Genomic DNA, 15355 nt, shown 5'->3' on the forward strand with positions numbered 1-15355 from the left:
ACTAGGAGAGAAAAAATTGTCTCAACATCAAGAAATGATTCACTAGAAACGCTGTCACGAATGTTGGTTCTGATGATGCCTATTATTATTTTCTACGTTAACAGAATTGAAGCCCCGTGGTGTTGCTGTGAACCTTATTCCGGGTCTGCCGGCTTATATTTTATTTATGTGTGTACGGCACTCTGATTACCTCAATGACGACCAGAAAGTCCGTTCCCTGCTCACGTCAACCATTAATGGTATCAAAAAGATCTTGAAGGTCAGTTTATCACTTTCAGTGACAGAAATATCTGAGTATCTCCATTTCTTGAAATACATATCTGGCTATTATCCGTTATCCAAATGACTCACAACCTAGTTGCCATGGGGGACCCCAGAACAATTTTTTTCCATCCAGGTGAACTCTTCTCATTCCTACTTCCAGAGAAATTTGGTGTAGGGGAGGTATTCTGTCCTTGTATCGCCCACTGGTAAATTCTGGCTGCGATGTATTTACCGCTTTGCCAAGGATCTTTGAGCAGGCTGGGGGGAACCTTGACCAGGTACCAAGGAGCCCCAGAATTCCAGGGAACCCATCATCATGGAAGGCTCTGGTATAAGCAATAGTTTTTTCTCCATCACATGAACAGAGCAAACATTTTATTGGTCATTTCCCAAACAAAATAAGATAAAACACAGGAGGGATCTATGAACATCTCTTGTGCGGTTTATGTAACAAACAGGGTATCTGTATTTCTCATCTACCAATGTAGTGATGTTCTAAGGGACCTGCCATTTGCAGTTGAACTTTTAGTGTATAATCTAGGGGTGAGTACCCTTTTAAATGTTTACTAAAGGATACTAGTATATAAAGGTTTATTGTGTCATGGAATATCACTATTGTACTCACAGAAGCTAGTTTGGCAAATATATTTAATTTCCTTCCTGTTCTACGCTGATTATTTGCCAGTACATTGGGTCATGTGGCTTCTGATCAAAGCAGGCACTGTGTATCTGCTCTATATTTGGAAGGAGTCCCTAAAGACTATGTCTGGATGGAAGCAATGATGCAAGCTGCTCAGCATGACTGTGACCATAATACTATTGACAAGAAGAAGTGAGATAGTGAGACTGTAATGTAAGATGGCACCAAGCCAGAACTGGCGTTCTCACAAGCCCCTGGAGGAGTGAGGCGTTCTGCATCACGGCCTCTTTCCACTGCTGAACAATGGCATGGTTACCAAGTAGACGCATGCCAGGGCAGTTTAGTCTGTTCTTGCTTATTAATGTTTAACCCTTACAGTCTACATATGACATTCTACATGCCGCGTGATGTCGTTTATACTGGATATTTTAACTACTTTCATTCTATCTTTGAATTCACAAATGCAACATTTACCTCTTTACATTGTATCAATTCTTAATTCAAACAGTCATTTGCCAATTCCCCTCCAGCTTGTAGGAACTTGTCAATGTAGTTTGCTAGTAAAGTGTATTCTAGTTGTGTTTTTACTTTCTATTTCCAATGACAGAAAAGAGGGGATGACTTTGAAACCGTGTCCTTCTGGCTTTCCAACACCTGCCGATTCCTTCATTGCCTTAAGCAGTACAGTGGAGAAGAGGTACCATTTTTAATCTTCTTATTCAACCTTCTTATCACCGTTTTTGTTAAATATCATAGCGACATACTTCTTATTAGATGCCAATGAAATAACAAACAAATACTTGATATATATTTTCATTTTAATACAATAACATTGCATTTTAAAGGTTAAAAGAAATCTATCCCCAGTTTTTTGCTGCCCTATCTGAGGTCAGTATAAGGTAGTGCCAGAGACCCTGATTCCAACGCTGTATTACTTACTTACTTACTTTTGAGCGTTTTGAAGTTTTTGTAAAAATCTCTTTTTCTCTAGCAGCTCATATTTATGATCCGTGGCTAACCCCGCCCCTTGCTGGTGATTGACCGCTTTCTCCCCATACTTTGCATGGGAAGAAAGCTCCGAATCAGCTGTGGGTGGGAGGGGCTAGACACAGCTCATGATTATTGAGGACTCCTTAACGCGAGCCCTTCATTTAGAGGAATGCTGGCTCGACCCACGCTGCACGAGACCAACAGGTATTTTATGAAAATGAGTGATTATTACAAAGTAGGTAATACACTGCAGGAATCAGGGTCTCTGGCACCACTTTATTCTACCCTCAGATAGGGCAGCATAAACACGGTGATAAATTCTCTTTAGCTTTGTATGCTATTCAGGTAGGTTTCTTGCTCGGAAATTACCTTTGGAAACATATGCTATTGTTGCATAGATAAATAAAAATGTCCTATACCATGGAATGTTTTAGTATATACTTTTAATTTAGTTTTTTTTTTATAAAAAATTGGATATTTTCCATTTAACCTAGACTACAACCCACATGAAGAATTCATAAAGGCCACACCATGTTACCAATGTAGGGGCAGGATTACGGAACACCTTAACTATGTATAATTTCCCATATTTTTTCACCCAAAAATAAATGGAAAAGGAAGTGCATCTATCTCAATAACTGAAAGATAAGTGGAAATGTTGGTTTGTCTTCCACCTTTTACTCCAGGGTTTTATGAAGCACAATACAACCCGGCAGAATGAACACTGTCTCACAAATTTTGATCTTGCTGAATACAGACAAGTGTTGAGTGATCTGGCTATTCAGATATATCAGCAGTTGGTCCGAGTGCTAGAGAATATCCTACAACCAATGATTGGTGAGTTATGACATGTCAGTGATTTTCATACAAATAATAACGTTCGGCAATAAAACCAGGCAATATATTGGTAATATTGGAAATTAAAAAGGAATAAAGTGTCATCTATGATACTTTGTGTATTTCATGATTGTTTTTATGCGTGCAAACATTTTTTGGTTGGGGCAAATATGGAAAATGGAATTGTCACATTTTATTATTCTGAGGGCATATAGAGAATCAGATAATTTGTTAGAATGGTATTCACATCTAAAATGTTACTATTATTCACAATATCTGCAATTTTAGAGTCACAGCATTAGACTAAATACCAAACTCAGAGGAAAATGTTTTTTAAAAACATGAAAAAAGTATTCACACCGTAAAAGAAAAATCCTATTTATCAGATTTAAAATATGAAATGTTTCTTGCTATTAAGAAAGACTTTCCCCCAAAAACTCTAAATTGTTCAGATTATACTTTTAGAATAACATGTTACTATAATCATTGCTCCCTCAGTATTGACTGACTTGACACTATACCCCCTTGTGATGTCTGCATCAGGCAGAGCTGTATACATAGGCTTTTCCATAAAGAAGTAGAAGTTCATACTAGTGCATGTTCTCTTTTGTGGCCCCCTTCACACTATGTGACCACGTGTGGCCATTCAATGATTGGTCTGCCCACTATACCTGATTCCCCACCAATTGTACACCTGGATGCCCATGAGTGGGCAGAGTGTCAGGTGTCCATGGGTTGATGGATCATCAGGTGACCGGTCAGCACGTTTATTAGGGAAAAATGTTTTTGGTGGAAAATTTCTCTAAACTCAAAATGGAAAATAACTAGTTATGCCATCTTTCTGAAGTAAACATGAGGGTCAACCAAATACAAAATATATGCAGGAGCCTAGTGGTGGTCAGTACATACACCTGCTTAGGGCAGGACTTCTTAAAGGAGCTCCACACTAATCACAAATAGGGCGACAAAATCAAAGCACATTGCATGCTCATACTTTAGTATACTATAGAGTGTAAGTACTTTGTTTTAGTATTTCGTTACCTTATGTTACATTATTGTGGAACTCCTTTAAAGAATTACAATTTTGCTGAATTAAATTATGAGGATCAAAGTTGGTCATGTTGAACAGGTCATATAATTGTCCAGTAAGTATTGTTTTTTCTATGTGCTGCAGTTTCTGGAATGTTGGAGCACGAGACTATTCAAGGTGTCTCAGGAGTGAAACCCACGGGTTTGAGAAAGAGGACATCCAGTATAGCGGATGAAGGAACATATACCTTGGACTCCATAGTGAGGCAATTGAACACGTTTCATTCCATACTCTGTCAGCATGGAATGGATCCAGAACTGATCAAGCAGGTGGTGAAGCAGATGTTCTACATTATTGGCGCTGTAACACTTAATAATCTGCTACTCAGGAAGGACATGTGTTCATGGAGCAAAGGGATGCAGATAAGGTGAGGACCATTGTCACACATAACCGATTTCAGGAACACATTTCCATGTGAGAGAAAACGATCTTCCAGCAAAAAATGAAAGCGTATTTGTATAAACGTTTGTATATCATGCCTGTTCAGCTCCTGTTTACTTTTTTTAGCAGTAACAAGGGCAAGCCATACACTGTATTCTAATGGTTTGTCGTCTTCGTGCCTGACGAAGCTAAATAAAAAACAACGGGGCAAAGTTCCCTGATGAGCGCCTCGGACTCTTCAATTACAGCTCATAGACGTTACATTAGCCTGTGGCCTGTCTTCAAAAGAAGCCATAGGGAGCTGAATGGGTTAATGGCTTGTTCAGTGATCAGTGGGGGTCACAGACGTTGAGAATTACTTACAGGTTTCTGTTGGCATATTTCTGTTTTACCTTTTGTTTGCAGCCCTGATGTCGCTTTGTTGGATATAGCAAAAAAAAAAAAAAAAATAATCATCATCATCGAATATGTCCTTGATTTTTCACATATCACCGCTGCAGATCAAGTATAGTACCATGTATAATATTGTACCATTTAGAAATAGTTTATCAATTCCTAACACTCTCTTCCCAAGAAATAAGCTTAATTGTCAATGGTATATAGAGAGGGATAGGGATATAAACCATGTTTGCATCTACTAGTATCCATAGTTGCAGCTACTATAGAATATTCTGGAGAAACGAGTTCAGAAGACCGAGCCGTTCCATGCAGTAAACATCTATAAAACAAAGTGCTTAAATAGCTTCCCGTCAAAGGTCATGGCTCTCAATTTAGAAGTTGTTTTTTTTTCGTTCTGGTTAGTTACACTGGTTAAAAGCATGCATGAGATAGTAATTGTAATATATTGTTATAGAGCGGGATTCAATCTGTGAGTTGATCAGTCTTAATATGCTTTATTATAGTAGTCCATTATAGGTAATAAGTTATTTGGCATATGTTTGCCATGGTTGTTGCATGAATGGGACATTCGAGTGGAGGGACGGTGACAATAATTTAAAGGAATGACTCTAGAACATGTGCCATTAGTGTGTTTGGTGCTTAGGATTGTTACATTTAGATTTAGGTTCAGGAGAATTGAGTTACTGGTCAGACCACTGGAGCTTCCATTGGCAATCTATGCAGAGATTACTGAAATATTGATCTTTTGTATACATCTATCTACAGGTACAATGTGAGCCAGCTAGAAGAATGGCTGCGTGACAAGAATCTGATGAACAGTGGGGCTAAGGAGACCCTCGAACCCTTAATTCAGGCTGCACAGTTGTTGCAAGTAAAGAAGAAAACTGATGAGGACGCAGAGGCTATCTGCTCAATGTGCAATGCTCTGACTACTGCCCAGGTGATCAAATGAGAATAACCGCTTAGTTTTATATGTTTCAGGAAAAGGAATACTTTTTATTTGCCTATATGTTACAAACATACAGTATTAGGCAGCCTTGTACGCCTCATAATAGAGGGTGCAAACTACAAACTTCAGAAAATGTATAGCGAGAGAAGGCACGTGGGGAAGATGGACTTGTGCAAATGAGCATACAATCTAAGTAATGGAGGAACAATACAGTAGAACTACTAGGTGAACATTCAGCGTTCGTATGTGGGAGTCTTCTTTAAAAACAAAAAACGCCATATAATCATGTATCATAATATGTTTGTACTGACCATAGTCTATGAAGGATGACCAGCATTACTTTGTAATAAACTTGCAGCTTCGTGGCCTTTGCTATATATGTGAGCCATCAAATGTATAATATAAGATGTTTTTCTGTCTTTACAGATTGTGAAGGTGTTGAATCTTTATACTCCTGTAAATGAATTTGAGGAGAGGGTACTGGTATCATTTATACGCAACATACAGGTAAAGTATGCACCGTCTTCCTCTTATATCCACAGTAAGATGAGTTACATTTAATATTAGAGGTCAATGAACACAAACTGTTGCCTTAGGGGCCGTTCACATATGTCCGGCGTCCGCTTCAGTTTACCTCCGGTGTGTTGAAGAAAAGCCAAGGGCAAACTGATGCTAGAACGAATCCCATAGTTTATGGCACAGAGTACATCCGTTGTGGCGCCATACAGCGCTGGACCTCCCTGGGAGCCGGATCTAAAAACTTTACCTGCAGCGGTTTTTGGTTCCGGCTCTCGGGGAGTTGCGGGGCCGTAGCCTATCTATTTTAATGGTGACCGGATGAACGCCGGGTGCTGCCGAATCCACCTTCCTGCAGCACCCGGCAGGAAGGTGGATATGAGCAAGGAGCGGAATCCCCGGTCAGGTATCTCCCTGCTCTGCTATCTACTAGCGCCACTGTAGCTCCCTGAAGGAGTGGAATCCCCGTGTGGCCGGGGTTTCCACTCCTCGAGCGCTCTGCTTCCATATATGGACAGTGACATCAGGGGAAACTCCTGAAGCGGAATCCCCATCCACATCGTTACCGACTCTGTGACCGGGGATTCCACTCCAAGATAAGTCAGTGACGTCAATGTCCATATATGGACACAGACGGGCTTCTTCTGGAGTGCAATCCCCGGTCACAGCGTCGGCAACGCTGTGTACGGGGATTCCGCTTCAGGAGTTGCCCCTGATGTCACTGTCCATATATGAACAGAGACATGAAGGGGAGGACTCCAGGAGCGGAATCCCCGGCCAAAGGGGAATTTCGCTCCTTCAGGGAGCTACAGGCTATCTGCAGGAAGGGGGAGGGGGTGCTATCTACATGTGGGCTGTGTGGCACTACCTTCAAGGGGACTGTGGGTTGTGTGGCACTACCTACAAGTGGTCTGTGTGGCACTACCTACAAGTGGGCTGTGTGGCACTACCTACAAGTGGGCTGTGTGGCACTACCTACAAGTGGGCTGTGTGGCGCTACCTACAAGTGGGCTGTGTGGCGCTACCTACGAGGGGGCTGTGTGGCGCTACCTACAAGGGGGCTGTGTGGCGCTACCTACAAGGGGGCTGTGTGGCGCTACCTACAAGGGGGCTGTGTGGCGCTACCTACAAGGGGGCTGTGTGGCGCTGCCTACAAGAGGGCTGTGTGGCGCTGTCTACATTTGGGCCTGTGTGGCGCTGCCTACATTTGGGCCTATGTGGCACTGCCTACATAGGGGCCTGTGTGGCGCTGCCTACATAGGGGCCTGTGTGGCGCTACCTACAAGGGGCCTGTGTGGCGCTACCTACAAGGTGGCTGTGTGGCGCTACCTACAAGGGGGCTGTGTGGCGCTACCTACAAGGGGGCTGTGTGGCGCTACCTACAAGGGGGCTGTGTGGCGCTACCTACAAGGGGGTTGTGTGGCGCTACCTACAAGGGAGCTGTGTGGCGCTATCTACAGGGGGGCTGTGTGACACTATCTACAGGGGGTACTGCGGCATGATGTACAGGGGGGTGTTGGCACTATATACAGGGGGTTTTGGCACTATATACAGGGGGTTTTGGCACTATATACAGGGGGGTGTTGGAACTATCTAAAGAGGGCACTGTCGTATTATCTAAAGGGGGTGTGTGGCACTATATACAGGGATGTGTGTGGCACTATCAACAGGGCACTGCGGTATTTACAGGGGGTGTGGCACTATCTACAGAGGGCTATGCGGCATTAGCTACAGGGGGTGTGTGGCACTATATACAGGGATGTGTGTGGCACTATCAAAAGGGCACTGCGATATTTACAGGGGGTGTGGCACTATCTACAGAGGCCTATGCGGCATTAGCTACAGGGGGTGTGTGGCACTATATACAGGGATGTGTGTGGCACTATCTACAGGTGCACATTTTCAGAGCCTAGACTACCATTTTGTGGACCAAACTGATGACAATTTTCGTGAAAAAGTCTAAAGGCAACTGATACATTTTTGCATCAGTTTTTGCATCCGTTGTAATCACAGAGACAAAAAAACTGATTCTGATGCAACTGACATACCTGAACGCACCCTTAAGGGTATGTTCACACGGCCTATTTACGGACGTAATTCGGGTGTTTTTGCCCCGAATTACGTCTGAAAATAGCGCCTCAATAGCGCTGACAAACATCTGCCCATTGAAAGCAATGGGCAGACGTTTGTCTGTTCACACGAGGCGTATATTTACGCGCCGCTGTCAAATGACGGCGCGTAAATAGACGCCCGCGTAGAAGAAGTGACCTGTCACTTCTTTGGCCGTAATTGGAGCCGCTATTCATTGACTCCAATGAATAGCAGCGCTAATTACGGCCGTAATTGGCGCGGCGTTCAAGCGCCTGCACATGCCGGTACGGCTGAATTTACGGGGATGTTTTCAGGCTGAAACATCCCCGTAATTTCAGCCGTTACGGACCCCCGCCGTGTGAACCTACCCTAAAGGGTAACTAAATGTTTAACAAACTTGTGACATGTCAGAAGTTTTGATTGGTGGGGGTCCAAGCTCTGAGACCCCCACCAATCACTAAAACGAAGCAGTTGAAGGGCTCGTGTGAGCACTTAGCCGCTTCGTGTCTGTTCGGCTTTTTCCGAAAATAAATGTATCGGTGTATGGGCTCATTCATTTCCGGTAAAAGCCAAATAGACACTAAGAGCTCACACGAGCGCTTGAGCTGCTTAGTTTTAGCGATTTGGTGGGGGTCTCAGTGCTCGGATCCCCACCAATCAAAACTTCTGACATGTCACTATGACATGTCAGAAGTTTGTTAAGAGTTTAGTTACCCTTTAAAGTATACTCCAGACAAAAACGGAAGACTTATGGAGTCCTTAGGAATATCCCCTGCTGTTTTCTACTAGACTGCATTAGAAGCCCGAGCTGGTTATGACAATGGAGCAGCGCTGTCATGAGCCACTTGGGAGTTAGCATAGGAAATACTATAAATGTTAACAGCATCACACAATGACAACGTGATAACTGAGCCGTGATGTCCTACTTCGACTGGCACGGCCAGAGACCTTGGATATTGTGACTAATTTACACCTATAGACCATATAGTCACCGATACAGGAAGTTATTAACGGCTGGGCACAAGGAGGCATCGGAACATACAGAAGGGGGAGGGGGGGTCTGAGGTGTAAATACACAGCTGCATAGAGCAAGGACCTTTATTGTTCTTAGATTACAGAAAAGTGAAATTAGGCTTTTACCAGTGTGAGGACAAAATCAAGATCCTTTTATATAAACACGTTTCAGAGGAAAGTGAGATACCTTTTTGTTTTTTTTATTATGAAAAGCGTATAACTAATATATATATATTTTTTTTTTACTTTCAGTTGCGTCTAAGGGACCGGAAAGACGCCCCTCAGCTGCTAATGGATGCCAAGCACATCTTTCCTGTCACCTTCCCATTCAACCCATCATCCCTTGCTTTAGAAACCATTCAGATCCCTGGCAGTCTCGGCCTAGGATTCATCTCACGCGTGTAAATAAATCACTCGGACCTCTAAGTAACACTGGAAGCATTCTGGAATACACCTCCGCATCCTTAGATACTAAAAGTCACACGTCTCCTGTGAGTTGTACATCGTGTATAAGAGACTGCTAGACAGGTGGACCACGTCCATTAACTCAAATTGTCTTTGCCGCCTTCAGTTTTGGGGACTTGCCTTGGTCTTCAACCAGATGTAAGATGTCCTAGGAATAGTAACTGCTGCCTTCCCGATAAGAGAAGCAGGAAATGTGTTTTATAGAAGAGAATATATATAGGTGAGAAGGAAGGTGTGGCTTATTGTGTTAGGCTAGTGATAGTCTATTTAATCGCTATGGGTGTGTACATCACTGTATACGCATACAATAGCCAAACCGCATCATTATTTAAGTTAGGGAAATAAAAAGCATTTCTATAAAAGTATTGGAAAATCTCAGCTTACCGTGTAACGTAGATGTTTCTTAGCACCGTGGTTTACTATGCATATTAATGTGCTGCTGTGTTTTGTGTTCTTCTGATGTTCTAATATCCGTATTCGGCACTACAAATAAAAATCCTCATCTCTTTATTATCCAGTATGTTTACAGTTCAATGTGATATTTCTTAGGGTGAGCCACAATTCTTATTTACCTGTAATAAAGGAAGAGGCAGCACATAAGGATAGTCGATAATAAAATGCTGTTTTTAATTAAATAAAATATTTAAAAAGCCTTAAAGAACAAATAGGATCTCATAATAATCGTGTTTAGTCCTTCATGTATTTTTTAAGTCATATTTGAGTGTTTCAGTTCAACACAGTATTATTTGCAGCTGATGGTTACAATGATGTTTGCTGTGTTTTCTTTGCTAGATTTCATGCTGATGTTTTGTGCATTATTTTTATTTATGTCCATTATATTAGGGACGTGGTACATCCCAAGCTTGTGCTACCGGAGTGATTTCCTAGTGCGTAACTGGTTTAAAGTAGGCACTGCCCTGTAGTTGCACATATTCTGCTATGAATCCGTATGTACTAAAGGAGACCGTTCCGTATTGGGGTACAGTTTTGCGCACGTTGGAGAAACTATTGCACTAGATTGTTATGTAAAGCAAGTCCACTTTGTATTCCATCATATAGCCTGATCAGAGCACTGTAGTAAAATATTCATCATTACATCTCTAACCTTTTTTTGTTCCTTATTTAAGACTACAGAAGAACTGGATCCTTGTTTGGTAGAACTTACTCAAAATCTTTCATGTTTTGGAATTTTCTATACAGTACAAAGCTCATGTTCACCAATAGAATATATCTGTGCAAAAATAAAATATTGTATTTATCAAAAGGTCCAACACTGTGGGCAAAGAACAGAATTTTTTTCTTTATTTTTTTTTTTGCCCATATAGTTTTTTGACCAAATATTTATTTGTCATGTAGGTAAAATGTCTTTGCAGAATAAAGTGACTCCTCTTCAGAGTACAGAGGGCTGAATGCTGGAAGATTACTATGGAAAAAGTCATAGTCCAATATTCTTTTCCACACTCTGGAATCTAAAATGGCTCTAAATGGATTTTTACCATTATTTTTGTGATGATGGAGCTTGTATTGCTCAGAATAGGGCAGGTCCCCATGTGTTTGGCCTGATTTAAAGCAGGGCTCTTTTTATCCTCCTTAGGGTGGTTTTGGTCTTCTTTTCTGCTTGTCCCATTAAAGCGCTTACATGCCTACAAAATCCTATATGTGCTGTGTTTCTTTATATCAAGGTTTTGTGTTTTTGTTGTTTTTGTTTTGTTATTAAAAACATTTTCTGTTCAGCGTACCTATTATTTATTGGAACCCTTTTCCCAAATACGATGCTTTTCGCGATCTTGCTACTACTATGCGGATTAAATCATTCTGGAGGCCAGGGATGAGAGAGTGGAGGGAACCTATGAAAAGGTTTATGCCAGCTTTCTGGCGTAAAAAAGCTGCTGAATTTGGCGCATTCTAGAGTTTACCTTTCTCGCCACTTTCCGAAAGTGATGAGAAAAGGAGTGGCTCTAGTGAAGAAGAAAAAAAAAAAAAAGGGGGCGTCTCCTCCATCGCAGTAACAGATTTACGCCAGAAACAGGTGTGGGTTATCCAACAAATCTACACCTGCACATATCAGGCGTAGCCTTGCATTTCTGTGGGACGGACAGCCAAATATATTAAGAGGTGTGCACCTTTTAATATGTTTGCACATTTTCCAGCGATGTAAGTTAGTAGAAAACTGGGGTTTGAAAAGCTGGGGGGAATATATTAGGCGCTTTCTTTTATTTTCTCAACTGATGCTTCCTTGAATTGCCTTCTTTGCCACAGCTGTTGATCTTATGGATGACAACTATTCCAATGTATTGATATATACTACATTATGGATAACTATGGCAGACCAAAAGGAAATATGTTGTTCATACCTGATTATTTTTTTTTCTTTTCTAGTTCAGCTTACAGAATTTAAAGAGGCTCTGTCACCAGATTATAAGTGCCCTATCTCCTACATAATCAGATCGGTGTAATATAGAGAACAGTGGTTTTTATTTTGAAAAATGATAATTTTTGACCAAGTTCTAAACAAAAATTTTTAGATTTATGCGAATTAGTTTCTTAATAGACAACGTTGTGAAGAGAAGTGTATGATGCTGACCAATCAGCATCATACACTTCTCATTGTTCCAGCATGATAGTGCAGTGAAAGAAGCTGGGCTGGAACAATGAGAAGTGTATGACACTGATTGGTCACTGATTGGTCAGCCTCATACACTTCTTTACAACACCCACTTGGTAAAAAGTAAAAACACGCCGAGTTGTCTATTAAACTAATTAGCATAAATCTAAAATTATTTATAACTTGGTCAAAAATGATAGTTTTTCAAAATAAAACCCACTGCTGTTATCTCCATTACAGCGCCGATCACATTATGTAGGAGATAGGGCACTTATAATCTGGTGACAGAGCCTCTTTAAAGCATGACTCCTCCACTTTCTGTCTCTATCTACACATTTTGTAGTTTGCTGTATTCTGCTATCCAGATAGTTTTTGGTAATCTGACTTTCCTTTACATAGAAAGGGCTTTCCAACATTATGCATGTACACCTTTTGTTGGACTACCCTACACAGTACGCAGATTATTTAGGCCACAGTCTTGATTTTACCATATACAAATAGCATGATGCATCTATGCCAGTGGCAAAAGAACTCCCTGCCCCATAAATTAATTTGAAGCAGTAAGGGCATTGAACAAGTCTAATGGCATATCCCAAAAGGTTCCCTGGGCTTTAGTGAGTGTCAAGCCGTAAGGAATAAAAAAAAAAGATTGTGTTATATTTACTAAAAATTTTCACCTGTTGTCTTCTGTTGGTCTCATTTATTTATTGAGCCTCTGTTGTTGCGTTTTATCCATAGTGACGCCATGTCACATGGCTGTATTGTCCAATGACTGGCACCAGTCTTTATTGATGAAATGAACAGTGTAATTTCCTATAGCTTCTGGGGGGGTTGAAAAACTTCCCAAAGACAAGGAAGCACCTCAAAACTAGGGCTACACAACAATTTTAACCGTGACATAGGTTGCGTATCCAAAAATCGCTGTGTCGCCCTACCTTCATCGCAGGTTATGAACAGTCAATATGGTCTTTGTGATTTGCAAGTTGCGTGACCACAACACCACAGTTGCAAGAAGTCCAGCAGGTTTGGAATTCTTGCTACTGTGGTGTCGCGGTAACGACAAATTGCAGATCGCAAAGCAACCACATTGACTTTCATTACCTGCGATGTGGGCAGGGGGACACAGCGATCTTTGGATATGGCCACACTCGCCATGTAGCCATAACCTTAAAGTGCACTCTACATTTTGGCCCTCCAGTTGTAACTTTGAGGCCTGTTTAGAACCCAGCTCTATTTGGGCATCTTGCACATTTCCCAAAATTCAAATGGTTCTGTTTTCGTGTAGAGAATTTATAATACATCTGGTGGCACTGGTCACTGGTGCAGTTATTCTAATGAAATACACTCTTTACAGAAGTCTTTCTGGATGACTTTTGTGTGCTCTCCGAGACACTGACCATATAGTTTCACTGAGAGAACGATATTTCCACATGCTGTATAATCTCAGGAGCCCTTCTGTACAATTGTATTGGATATGTAGGAAAATGCTGTCATTCGGCTGCTCAGAACATTATGTACTGGGGAATTGGTAATCATTATATGTGGGTAAATAGAAAAATACCTTTTTAATAAACTTCTTAGGCAAAAGTCACAGCTTCTTTAGCATGGATATATTGTAGTCATGGTAATACTGATAACTACGCACTTTCTATAATTTGTCACGGTCAATAACATCAAGGTGTATAATGTTCCTTACTGAATTAACTAAGAGGACAGGTTTCTTACTTACATGTGTAACCTATATTAAAATATAATGGAGATAAATTGTTAAAAGGTGTCCAAGTAATACACTAAAGTCGAAGTGCTAACAAGTCTAGTGCTTAGCAAATGTTTGCATCATTAACACTGTAACTTACTCACTGCAAATTGGAAAAGAAAATAAAAAAAAAATTAAGAATATGGTGTGGTGTTTTGCGCTTTTTTTTTTTCCACTTGATTAACATTAGTCAATACAGTTGAAAGCCGCCATTTTTTTTTTCAAAGGGTTCGGCCGCTTTATAGGAAAATTTCCTAATCTTCCGTAAGTCATTAAGTGGTGGAACTATACCTTGCTATATCTTACACCAGCTCTGCAGTTGAAGGCCCGCCGCTGCCATGTATGCTTTGTGTAAACATTGGAGGACAACAGTCTCCACATCTATAGGGTGCAATATGGCGATCGTCATGTGATTTACCCACGCGACAGCTTGCTTGGCTGTATCTGCTTCTGTGCAGGCACTGAACTATAGCTAAACTCTTCTGGTGCCTGCGCAGATGCAGGAGATTCTTCTACCTGTAGCTGTACATGCGCAAGTGACCAAACTATATTAAATTCCATTCAACACCGCCATTAAGTACAAATTAATTCATATTTCTTCAAAGTTCAGTTTTAGAAGTTGGGAGGATTTTCTACTTCTATCCAAGTAATGGCAATTACACTCACTGGTGTCTCAGTGGCCGGTCCATTGTTCTGTGTACTTGGTGGTGGTATCTTACCGTAGACTTTTTTTTTTCCCCAATCAAACATTTTCCAGAGTGTATTGTATGATGTGTTAAAACTTGATAGAACTTACCAGCGTTCATGATGTCTTTATTCAACAACAAATCGCCAACCTCTCCAGATATTGTCCAGGGTCTTTCATTTCTTCGGTGCCATACATATATGTACTGTCTACTTCAACTCTCAGATGACTTCAGCACTACACATCCTTTGTGTTGACTTATTTTATCACAGGAAAGATGGGCAGAAACACCAGTGGATTTTTTTTCCCCACTTAGGCCCCATACACATGGCCGCAATTTTGGACCGTAATTGCGGATCAAAATACTGATCCATTCATTTCTATGGCCCACGGACTCCCCGTAATTTACTGGAATGTGTCCGTGCCGTTGAAAGCATCCATAAAATATAGGACTTGTCCTATTTTTTTAAATTAGCGGACCGTGGTCACATTCTTTATAATGGGAGCACGGCCTTTAAATGCGGATGATTGTCCGTGGCTGTCCGTGTCCGTAATCATGGACCGCGATTACGGCAGTGTCGCATACATGGGGCCTAAGTAAAATAGTGGATCTGATTGTCTTATCACAGATGAAAGCTTATAATTTGGTTTTTCTGGTGTTGGAGGTCTGACC

General features: G+C 41.2%; 1 protein-coding gene across 4 annotated transcripts in view; it reads left to right on the forward strand.

The window, feature by feature from the left end:
• The window catches only part of MYO5A (myosin VA), a 173039-nt gene extending 161752 nt beyond the window's left edge, over positions 1 to 11287 (forward strand). For all 4 annotated transcript variants that reach the window (XM_075857988.1, XM_075857990.1, XM_075857987.1 and 1 more), the window contains 7 exons: positions 105 to 259; positions 1512 to 1601; positions 2581 to 2731; positions 3906 to 4188; positions 5367 to 5541; positions 5977 to 6057; positions 9424 to 11287. In XM_075857988.1, the coding sequence (XP_075714103.1) occupies positions 105 to 259; positions 1512 to 1601; positions 2581 to 2731; positions 3906 to 4188; positions 5367 to 5541; positions 5977 to 6057; positions 9424 to 9576 (1088 nt within the window). In that variant the 3' untranslated portion in view covers positions 9577 to 11287. The remainder of the gene's footprint in view (positions 1 to 104; positions 260 to 1511; positions 1602 to 2580; positions 2732 to 3905; positions 4189 to 5366; positions 5542 to 5976; positions 6058 to 9423) is intronic.
• The last annotated feature ends 4068 nt before the right edge of the window (positions 11288 to 15355 follow it).

Source organism: Rhinoderma darwinii, chromosome 3 (genome assembly GCF_050947455.1).
Source record: "Rhinoderma darwinii isolate aRhiDar2 chromosome 3, aRhiDar2.hap1, whole genome shotgun sequence".
NCBI lineage: Eukaryota > Metazoa > Chordata > Amphibia > Anura > Rhinodermatidae > Rhinoderma > Rhinoderma darwinii.